General features: G+C 36.6%; 1 protein-coding gene across 1 annotated transcript in view; it reads right to left on the bottom strand.

The window, feature by feature from the left end:
• NID1 (nidogen 1) overlaps positions 1-12,268 on the bottom strand; it is a 111,618-nt gene that overhangs the window by 77,047 nt on the left and 22,303 nt on the right. Inside the window, exons 3-4 of the mRNA XM_044671716.1 lie at positions 7,280-7,506; positions 5,110-5,525 (exon numbers count right to left, since the gene is read on the bottom strand). Coding sequence (XP_044527651.1) covers positions 5,110-5,525; positions 7,280-7,506 — 643 coding nt within the window. The remainder of the gene's footprint in view (positions 1-5,109; positions 5,526-7,279; positions 7,507-12,268) is intronic.

Below are 12,268 nucleotides of genomic sequence, written 5' to 3'. Positions count from 1 at the left end.
TGATTTCTTTGGTATAGTGAACTCTTAAGAAAGAAAATCCCTCTATCAATGAGTTACCTAGGGTACTAAGTTATTAAGTGACTTCCCTAGGATCACACAATCAAGACGTTTCAGAGTCAAGACCTGGACCCCAGACACCTGACTCTAGGTCAACTCTCCATCTGAAATACCTACCCTATACTAAATTATAATATTTCCCAAATTCCAATGGGCAGCAATTTTTGTCAGGCTGAAAAACTTTTATGAATAAAGATATAGATTTCTTAAATAAGTTTAACAAATCTAATGACTCTTCTGTCCTTCCCCCTACACTCTGCTTCAGAAGGCAGCATGGGTGGTACATAGCAGAGAATTCAGTTGTTTTACTAGTCTACAGTATATCTTAAGTTTGGGGACTGTTGCTATGTAGGATACTTAATATCACTAAAACACAAATTTATTCTGTGGACTAGTATTAAAGCTGCTACACTCAATATCCATCCTAAAGTGCTAGACGTATGAAAATAAATCTGAAGAAGAATCAGACAGGTGGGGGGCAGCGACAACATCTCATAATAGGCAATGTAGAAGCCTTGATCCTTAATTATAATCAGTAATCAGAAGTCAGCATTCATACCACTCCTAAGTAAGCTGCTCCCCAGGGTTCTTCACAAACACAATATATAATCACACCTGGACTAAAAATCTTTGATCAAAGAAAAAGGGTGGGGGGAGCTTTCTATGCAAAGATCTCCTCTCTTAGGTTCCTTCTCATCATAACTATGAACTACCTCATTTAATTTAACAATCTGGAGCAAATTAATTTTGTATGTGGTCTATCTAAGCACAATAGGGAGTGAGTTTCTGGCTGTGATAACAATCCAGAACATAATTAGACACCAATACATGAATGAAGTCAAAAGCAATAGAAATTTAATCACATGTAATTTCTATTAATCCTCCAGGAATCACAGAGGCACGTTTTCAGGGAAGCAGAAAGAGGGAGCTGGGAAGAAAGGAAATCAGGGCCTTCAACTGAACAAACACACTTGTAATGCTATTGATTACTCAATCTCCTACTGTGCCCCAAGCTTTCAAGTGGTTTCTCAGTTGCCTGTTTGTCAGTGGGGGCCTCCGGGAATATATTGTGAATACACTGCAGGCTAGGATGAAGTCACTTTTAACTTTCTAATGAAAACACTGAAAGAGATGGGAAGGATTAGGAGAGGGAATAACACCTGATTTTAGGCCAGATTTTGGTTTTCACATCAAAGCTTTTACTAGGATGAATCTCCTTTCAACAAACATAAAATATCCCACCATAGGTAAGGAGAGGATCTTGCTTAAAATATGGTTCCTTCACAAATGAGAAATCCAGACATACCTAGATAGGGTGGAAACACGGCAGAAAACAGAATGAGAATCAAACTAGACATCTGCAAGTGAATAAATACATCTGAAGGAAATGCATCCAAAACATCTGGATCAGATTAATTGGAAACACAATTTTAAGAGGCAGATTGCCATGTTCCTGAGAACTTTTAGTATCATGTTAGACACAATGATTAAATGTGGGACGGATACTGATGCCTTTACCATTCAACCAGGAGTCAAAATAATATAATTTTTTCCTTATCTTGCCACTGATTTGTTATGTGACCTGGAGTAAATCACCACCTCTCCCTGCCTCTGCCGTCTCCTTCGTGAAATCAGAATGTCTACACATTTGGCAGCAGCTTTCTGTAAGAATTTCCAATGAGGTATTCAAAGTACAAAATGTGACTTGTGACAGCTTTCATTGGCTATGTAGTAAAATCAAAATAAGAAGATAAAAATGAGACAATAAAGGCTTCCTGGAAGCCTTATAATAACTTTTTAGATAGGGATAAGAGACCATGCAAACATCATTAGAAAGATAGGGTGAGATTGTGAGTCTGCGTGTCAAATGAGGTAGGATCTGCCACGAACTCAATGTGTGATCTCAAGGCAAGTCATTCCATCTCAGCCTCAGTCCTTCATCTGTAAAATGGAGATAATATTTGCTTTGGTCTTCCAGGAACAATTATGAATAAAGCATTTCATGTACGTTTGGATCATAGATTTAGAGCTAGACAGAAAGTTGGAAGTCATCAAGCCCAACATCCTAATTTTACAGATGAAGAAAACAAGGGATTGAGGGGTTAAGTGACTTGTGCACACAGCTTGTGTCTAAAGTAGACTTTTTTTGGTTTTCTTTTATTTTTTAAACCCAAAACTTCTGTCTTAAGTATCAGTTCTAAGACAGAAGAGCAGCAAGGGGTAGGCAATTAGGGTTAAATGACTTTGTTAGGGTTCTACAACTATGAAGTTTCTGAAATCAGACTTGAACCCAGATCCTCCTGACCGTAGGCCTGGAGCTCTATCTATTTACCTGACTCTCTAAAGCAGAATTTGAACCCAGGTCTTTCTGGCACCATATCCAGTGTTCTCTCCACTATGTTACTATGTAAGCATTAGTTATTAACATCATTTAAAAGAGATAACATAAAATAATTTGGGTTCCTCCCATTTAAATTATTTTGCTGAACTATACTATGTTAGCATTAAAATGATTTTTAATGAACACAGTTTATTTTTAATAGAAATATAAGAGAGCTTTGTTATAACACAGATTCAGATTGCTACAGGCCAGATTTTGTTCCAGAAACAAATATGTGATTGGCATAGGTTAGTGAAAAGAACAATTTATTTGAAACCAGACGTCTAGGGTTCAAGTACCAGCTCTTTCCCCTGCTCCCTATATGATTTTTGGGCAAAACTATTCGCATTTTAGATACTTTACTGATCTTTAAAATGGGAAGGTTATAGGTGATCTCAAAAGTACTTTCTATCTCTTAAAATACTATCTATAAGGGGAAGATGGGTAGCACAGTGAATGGAATGCCAAGCCTCAAATCAGAAGAACCTAGATTCAAATTTGAACTCCAACATTTTTTTAGCTATTTAATGCTGGGCAAGTCACTTAACCCCAATTGCCTAGCCCTTACCTCTCTTCTATCTTAGAATTAATACCAAGACAGAAAATAAGAGTTTTTGAAAAATTCCTATTATGATACTGAGACAGGTATTAAATCCTACACTCCAAGACTAGATTAAAAATAAGTTTTTACAAAATTGTATTTATGGTCTTTATAGACCACCACAGCAGCAATAAACATAAAAGTTAAAAAGGAAAACAATAACTATCCTAAATATACTATGGACAAAACTTAGAAAATGATTTCAGGTTGACAAGTGGATGGATATAAGACATAAGGATGCTATGGTTAGACAAGAAAAAGACTTAGAGGGGAAATCATAGCTCTCTTAAGATATTTAAAGGGTTATCATGTGGAACAAGAATTACTTATTATGTTTCAGCTGCTGAAGTAAGAATTGGGACAAATAGGATAAAGAGTCCAGTTCAATATAAGAAAGGGCTTTCGAACAATTGGAGATGACTGAAAATGGCATGTGCTGCCTTGTAATTTCCCCATTACAAGAAAAGATCTAACAAAGACTGGATGGAAGAGACTTTTTCATTGAATAGACAAGATAACTCTGAAATTGCCTTTCTTTTCTCACATCCTATCTCATATGTTAAGAGTTACAAATGAGAAAATGTAATTCTCAAGGCCATATTTTCTAAATGGATGGGATGTACTGCTAGGAAATATGGGAAAACACCCTGACATTATCTCCATAGTCATAGTCCTAACTCCGCAAAGCTACTCAATCTCTGAAGGCTTCTACACTACAACTCTTTCAAACTGTAGATTTCACAGATTGTCCTCTTCTCCAAGTTCATGTCTTATCACAGAGTGGTGCAGGAATCAGTTGGAATAGGCTCCTGAGAGAGTCAATTATTACATTTTTAGAGTGAGCATTTAAACCTTAGATATCAGCAAATAGTACAAATTAGGGTTTGGTTTAGTGTTTTGATGTTTTTAAGAAAATGAAAGAGAAAATGTTTAGAATGCAGATTAACCTTAAAAGTGTATCAGGTATTTATGTGGCTGTCATTGTTGTTTTTTGAGAGCTAGTTGTTAAACATTTACCAGCACTACTGCTCTACCTAACCCTCAGTTTCCTTATCAGTTGAATTGAGGGGGTTAGACTAGACCAGAGATTCTGAATTTTTTTTTCATCAAGACCTTCTCTGTCATTCTAGTAAAGATTATGGGCCTCTTCTCAAAAGTATGCTTTTAAATTATTGAAGTAAATGCTAAATTTCAATTAGAGGTTAGTGAAAATAAAGATTTTTTTTAAAAATCCCAGTTTAGATCAAATGCAATTGACTTTGCTACTAATAGCAAGCAATGATCCAGGACAATCCAGAGGGACTTAGGAAAAAAGAATGCTATCCACATTAAAAGAAAGAACTGTGGGAGTAGAAATGCAGAAAAAAAAACATGATTCATCACTTGGTTATATGGGTACATGATTTGGGGTTTTGGTTTCAAAAGATTGTTCTATTAGAAAAATGAATAACATGGAAATAGGTATCAAGTGATAACAGAAATATAATCCAATGGAATTGCTTGTCAGTTCCCAGAGTTGGAAGGGAAGAGGGGAGGGAAATAAAAAGTCATGTAACCATGGAAAAATATTTAAAAAGTTAAAAAAGTTAAAATAAAATGAAATGAAAAAAATCCCAGTTCAAAGCATACTATTCTGCACTTTATTTCATGAATGAATTTTTCTCTAGTGTAAGCAATATATGTCTTGTTTCAGAAGATGATGAACATGGAAATAATATTACTTACCATCTTGGAGAAGGGGGAAGAATTGAATGGAAGGTGAGAGAAAGGACTGAATAAAATATTAGAATGATCAATAAAATTTCAGAAAACAGTTATTAAAAAATTATATCAACATGTAATCTGGGGGAAAAAATAAGTTCCAGTTTATAGACCTTTTAAAATCTAGTCACAGACCCTTTGGGAAATTCTTGGACTATATAATCACTCGGATCTCTACTATTCTAAATTCTTTGAATTCTATATTAAAAATCTAACAGAATTATCTACATTGTACATCAATGGCAACTCAAACATTAATCTTGCACACACACATGCACGTAAGTTCTCAAATATGGAGCAAGTTCCTTACCAATCCCTGTTTCCTCTACTTCATCCACATGTATGACCTGCTGGGGAAATCTCTCAGCTGGGTACAGGAATGACTTGGTTCCCCTAGTAGAAGGATCCGGGTACTGACCCTCCACAATGGATTCTTCTAGAGGTGGTCTCTCCGAACTGGCATGACGTGGTGAGATGGGATTCAACACATCATATGTGTTTTCATCTCCCCTCCTGGGGATGTCATAGGGGTCAATTGTGGTGCCCACATCCTCAAAGCCCAGAGACCTCTCAGACACGCTCACCAGGTCATAGTCTTCATCCTCCTCGTCTTCATATTCTGCACCATCAGGTCCAAGGCTGCTATCAGCTGGCACCACACCACTGGCAGTGGAAGGGCTCCCAATCTCAAAAACCCAGACACCTTGACGTCCTGCATTGCTGCTCCTAGGGACAAAATAGGACAGCAACTCTCAGAAAGCATTCCTATCCAAAATTAGTAAACAAATCACAGATAGCCCATACAGACATAAAACAGAACCTTCCCCAGCCTTAAGACCTACATATCTGAAATCTTTTGTAGTGTACCAAAATAGCATTCTTATCAAAAGTGGCATTGCCTGGGAGAATGGGTCCAAATGAATGGATATCTGGCATGCCACAGAACTAAGAAATTCCAGGGCCGCTGTGCTGTGCTATGTTCTGATGAGCACAGAGAACTCTAGTCACAGATACTAGAGAAGGTGTTCCCAATTAAGCAAATCTCCTTTGAGTTACTTGTTTGGGAGGTGGAATTAAGAGAAACTATTTTGTCTTAAAATGCCATTGATTCTCATCTTATTGGTGAAAATCCTTGGCTTATAACAAGATTCTTAGTGATAAATACCAAAGCTACCAAAAATGTTCTGTCCTCCCTCCCTTTTTAATCCATCCCTTTTTCTTGGCTACTCTCTCTTTCCTTTTCTCTTTAATTTCCACCCCTTCCTCAGTTTTATTCCTTTGCTTATACTATAGATATTTTAAAAATATTCCAACACAGATTTATGCATAGAGAAGACAGACTGGAAAAGGAGAATATGCCATCAATCAGGAAAGCTTTAGAAGTACACTAAGAAAAGTTAAAAAAAATCAAGGCAACCTTGAAGTTAATCAAGAGAGAAACAAACAGGCAAGAGAGACAGAGACAGGGACAGAAACAGACAGACACACAGAGAGAGAAAATTAATTTTGGTCAGGAAAGTCCAGTATAAATATCTTCTCCTTTTCTGCAGGGCCATAAGTTTGAGCTAGTAGGAACCACAGAGTCATCTAGCCCATCCTCTTATTTTAAGGATGAGGAAACTGAGGCCTCAAGAGGTTAAAAGACATGCCCAAGATCAAAAATTATGTAATTAAGTTAAGATTTGAATTAAGGAGCCTTGACTCCAGGTCTAGCATTTTTTTTAAAGGAAACCTCCTTCTGATCCTTCCTACTATGAAAATCTTTCCTTGTAGAAAGTTTGGGTCCTTTTTTTTCTCAGAGTCTGGGTTCACATTAAGAGAAAGGTTTGGTGCTTCACATTCCTTGAGGTGCTAATACAAATTGCTGGCAATCGTGACAATCCCATAAACACAGGACATACGGTTACTTGACTCACACAGCAGAATGAACTCTTTCCCCATAAAAGGTATTACAGAAATCTAAAAAATAAGCCATAGCCTATGGTTGTGGAGTACTGCAGATATTAGACTCAGTGGAAAAGAGCACTGTACTAGCCCTGGAATTGGAGGAACTGGATTCAATTCTTACTACCTATATGACACTGGGTAAATCACCTAATTTCCTTGTATGTAAAATGAAGGGATTGAATTAGATGGTCTCTGAGCTTCCTTCCAGCTACAGAGCTATGATCCTCTATGTCTGTTAATTTTATAGAACTGCTTTTTAAAAATGTCTTTTTTCTGTTTTATTCTTTGTCACAAAAGATGACTCATTGAATAATGTGAGGAGAAGGCTGTATCTGGAAACAAAGCTGATATAAAAACAAATATCTATAAAATTTCAAAATTATATATTTTTTAAAAATTAAATCACAGAAGACAGACACCATCAGGTGACATACAACCATGCCATTTGAAAAACAGGAAGAGCCAAAGGGGTTAATAGAGGGACATGGGGTGGCAGGAAGAAGACCATACACTTAAGAACAAAGAAAGCATACTTGACCAGATTTTCAATGGACTCTCTGTCATTAGCAAATATGTTGTAGGCACCATCACTTTTCCATAAGAAACCCCTTAAACCTTGACTAAATGCAACCACAGCAGAAATTTGGTTCTCATCCTTCTTGGAGTATGTGGCATAGAACTGCAAACCATCTTCTGGATAAAGGAAAATGGCATATGAACTGGAGTCGGAGGAAGCTAGGACAGCCTGGAATGTGTTTCTCTGTGGAGAAAATTTTAAATTCAGTTTAAAATCTGCAAAAACATCCCCAAACACTCAAACTGACTACAGGTAATTTAATTCAGCAACCCCTCATTTGTATGAGCTTAAGAATCCCTTTAGTTTGATACCTTACAACCATGTGATTTATAGTTAGAATATATTCCCAGACAAAAGTCTGTGTATGTAACCAGATTAAGAATATACCTGAGAATACCTGAGTAAAAGTTTTAAGTGTTTGTTATCAATAGTCCACTAGGGAGATTGCTGCAGGTAAGGTGGTAGGGGCAGAATTCCTATAGAAGGCTTGCATGACAAAGTCTAAAACTCAGTGAGTAAAATATGTACAAAGTTTTTAAGGAAGCTTTCTAATTAGTTAAAGAATTGGGTATAGCTAAACAATAAAATAAAATAAAATAGCTAAAAAATAAAAAATTAAGAGTTTAATATCTAGACACCAATAATAATCTTCAAATTATTAGCCTTACTTTAAAAAAACTTAGAGTTGGGGACTTAGAATTTAGAATTTACTTCTTCCCTTTATAGAAAATAAGAGGGATATTCTATTCCAGTATTTTCATTTCAAGTCTGTTTATATGTACTATCTGTATCAATTCCTATTAGCAGATGCTGTTAAGCTTTATCTAAGCTCATGACTTTGCCCTCAGGCTGATTGGCTGTGGGTGAAAGAGGAAATTGTGAATAATAAAACTTTTACTATTGGGGTGTATGTGTGTTTGTGTGTGATTTTCTCTCTCTCCCATCATCAATGCTGGCCACATTGAAATGGGACCAAGACAAAAGACAGATATTGAAATAATCAGAAAATATGACAAAGAGAAATGCTTTAATTTCTTCATTGACAATTTAAAAATTATCTTTGTTTCAAAATAGTGAGTGTATATGTTACAGGTTAATACTAAGTTAGGAGAGTTGAATTGCTTTGAAAGTGATAAATCTCAATTCTGAATTGTGCTCTAAGTGTTTGGAATTTGAAACAAAATATTCCTGAAATGCTTCCTTTCAAGTATGACTGTTAGGAGGCTATTGGACCTCCATTCAGGACATCAGCACAATACAGATGGCTTCTACCATTTCCCTGAATAAGTTGGGTTAATAACATTGGGGAAGAGCCAGATAAAACTCTGCCATGACTCAGTTGTCAATCTAAGTCAACTTTGAGCCAGAGTGAACCGCTTTGTCATTCCTATGCCTCTCTAACCTTCTGCCTGAGATTAAGCAAGGAACTCATTTGCATTTCCCTTCTTCCTTCTCATATAGAAAACTCAATAAATATAAGTCCACAAGTCCCTTCTTTTACAAGCGGCATACTTTGAAGTAGCTTTTCTACAAGGATCTGCCTCACCATAAAGCTCTCTGCCACACATTTCTCACTTTGTTTCTCCTTAGGCCTCCACCCATTTCACTGTTTCTTGACACTCTTTGTATGAAGATCAAGTCCTACAATGTTTCTACCCTGTCCCTGTCTGAATATAAAGAACAGATCCTTCCATACTTTCTTTTTCCCACAAGAGGGGAATCTCATTTCAAGAATTACTTTTTAAAAAAATGTTCTTTAATATTGCTCTTTTCATGCTCTTTGTCCCCCTTGGAAATTACAGAATAGGTTCTACAGCAAAAGAAGCTGCCTCTACTAGTCCAGTCTATTTTCTTTCTTTGACACCTCTTTTAAGTATGGATTGCCCCTGGTATTTCTCCTATTTCAAAGTTGTTAATTTCCTAAATCTAATGACCTTGAAGTTCTGAAGCTTGAAGTTTTGAAAGTTGAAATCGTTCCTTGTTACTTCAATAGCTTTTTATCTTTTGAGTTATATTTACTGTGAAATTTTACACTACCAGGACCCATTTCATTTCTTCCCCTTTTATTTCCTTGGCTAATTGTGTAAACTATTTCCCTCACATCTTTAAACATCTCTCCTCTCTCAGCATCCCAGTTGTGTGGCTTTGTTTGTCAGCTGTACCACCTTCTACCACTCCAAGGTGACCAAAATGGGACCATGGAGCTACCAAGTAAAACTCCTGAGTCCATAGGTGAACATTTGGACCCTGACTCTGAACCTGATGACTATAATAACTTCCAGCAATTGTGCCTTGGTTAGATATAAAATCCATTACGACTGAAGAACCATATAGGGCAATAGGCATATTTGTTGCAATTTCCTCTCTAAGCTACCCCTATAACTCTAGACTATAAGCACAATTGATCCTCATTCCTGGCTGGGATCAGCATTCAATCACCCCAGACAGCCCATCTTCAAAAGACAACTTCCCTACAGCTACTGCCAAGGTCACTCTTCCCTGTGGGCAATCATCAAGATGAGAACATTGCCATCACCTCAGATCAACAACTGTTAAACCACCACCAGTAGTCCCTGATACTTCTGGTGCAACATCTCTAACCACCTCTGACTGTTTCATTTTCTTCTCTTTCCTTTCCTCTTCTTCCCCTTCCATCTTTACCTGTGCACTTCAGTAGAGGAATGCCCCCTCTGGTCCATGTGTCACACACAGAGGAATGCCTTCTATGTATTTGGATTGTAGCAGCCCATTTCTCAGATTTATCTGGGGAGGGCTGAAGGAAGAAGGAAATTTAATTAAGCAGCCCCTCATTTGTATTACCTTAAAAATCCCTTCAGTTTGATACTTGGCAATCATGTGATTTGTAGTAAGACTATAGTCCCAAGCAAAAGTCTGGGTATTTTACCAGATTAAGAATGCAATCCCAGCATGGCACCTGAGGAATGCTTTTAAAAGTATGTTACCATAAGTGTGTTACTACACTAATCATAAGTGTGTGATTATATTACATGATACTATTCTTCATATCAAACTGATTCATGTAGGAGGACAGCAAGCCCTAAATGGGCTCAGAGGATTTCTCAGACGAGGTCGTTGGAATATACCACATCAAGAATGACTTGTAAGAAGCCCAAGTTAAAGTGTCCCAACCTGATCATGATTTTTAAGTTCTATTTGCTTATGTTGAGAATGATCCTTGTAATATTTACCCCCTACTCTGTAAGTTCCTCTTTTTGCCTTTAAAAATCTGTCATAGTTGAAGATTTGGTGTCTCAGATTCAAGTGGGGAATCTGTAGGTCTCTGACTTGTTTGCCTTGCTCACCAAATAAAGTCAGACTTTGCTCAGGGAGTACTTTGCCCAGTCTTTTTCTTTCATGCCCAATTCCATTCCTATAATCTTCAGTAGGTTACACCCCATGTAGAGAGTGAGAGGGGCAGCACCCTTTGTTTCAGAAACCCCATTCCAGCATAAACTTCTTAGCTAAATGGGGAGATAGTCAATAAAATGGAAATAGGTCTTGATCAATAACACATGTAAAACCCAGTGGAATTGCATGTTGGCTATGGGAGAGGAGGAGGGGAGGGAAAGAACATGGATCATGTAACCATGGAAAAATTGTCATAATCAATAAAATAAAAATAAATGGGGAGATAGTGATTTATAAGTCTTCCATGATATTCTAAACTTCAGCTTTATCTAAGGGCATGTTGGCTATAACCTCTCCGTTTCAAAAAAAGGAGATAGTTGTGTATAGCCAGTGATACCAAAGTTAGCCAGTAACTGCAGTGTTAGGACTTCTAGAATGTGACACAAGATCCTGATATCAAGGAAACTATCATTCCTTAGACTATGAAAAGATGGCAAGTAAAGGACTTTCTGGTTCTGAGTTCTCCTGGAACAACCAGTCAGCAATATAACAAAAAGGAGCCAACAAACTGGTAAAACAGAACATGCTACATTAAGTATTCAACCACACTAAATATAAATGAAATCCTAGACAAAGCCATGGAAATGAATTACATTCCAGTGTAAGTTTCCTTTCAGCTCCATGATCTAACAAAATTCACCAGATGTAGGAAATATAATTTATTATTTTTCCTCAAAGATAAACTGGTATAGGTCTTCCCCATATAATTTGATTATTTTCACAAAAAATGAGAGGCAATGTCCCAAAAGGATAGAGAATTGGGTTCAAGTCTCTTCCTGACACATACTGGTTATGTGACCCAAGGCATGTTACAGTGAAGAACTTCCTCTCCCAATACAGATTGGCACCTTCTCTGCAATTTATGAACTTAGAGAATTGTATGAGAAACTAACATGTTTTGCAGATAAAGCACCAAAAAAAAAAAGTCAGTCTAACAAACATGACCACCAGTCAATCTAGTATATGTTTCAACATGTGGCCAATGTGTTGGGATCATTTTTAATTAAAATTTGGAAATTAAAATTAAAATTAAAAAAAACCAGTGTTGGTTTGCATGGTTTTGCTGCTTAAGTAACAAGTGAGCTCTCAAAAAGAATAAAGCATTGAATTCAGAATCAGACAAGTTTGTCTTGAGTCCTTTTCTTAGAGGTTAATTTAAAGAAATACTTAAAGGATTTCACTATAAAATGATTTTACCTATGAGGTAGAACTATACCATGAACAATCATATTCAAATTTATTTTATGTACTCACTGCTTTCCACTGACAACTAAAAGTACTAGCTGATGTCAGTTGTTCAACAAACATTTATTAAGTACTCATGTCTATGCTAAGGCTGAGTATACAAAGAAAACCTCTAAATTTTCACTAAAGAATGGAATGTTTCTCTAAAACTTTCTATTTAGCCTCATTGAATTTCTCTATGTTTATGGTATCTGCAGCTAATGTTTTCTCCTTTCAGGTTACATTCATATACATTGTACATATGTGTGTGTGTATAAAGTTTGAATTTACC

This window comes from Gracilinanus agilis, chromosome 4 (genome assembly GCF_016433145.1).
Source record: "Gracilinanus agilis isolate LMUSP501 chromosome 4, AgileGrace, whole genome shotgun sequence".
Taxonomy (NCBI): domain Eukaryota; kingdom Metazoa; phylum Chordata; class Mammalia; order Didelphimorphia; family Didelphidae; genus Gracilinanus; species Gracilinanus agilis.
Note: the sequence above shows the minus strand (reverse complement) of the source record. Positions and strands in the feature narration are given on the sequence as shown.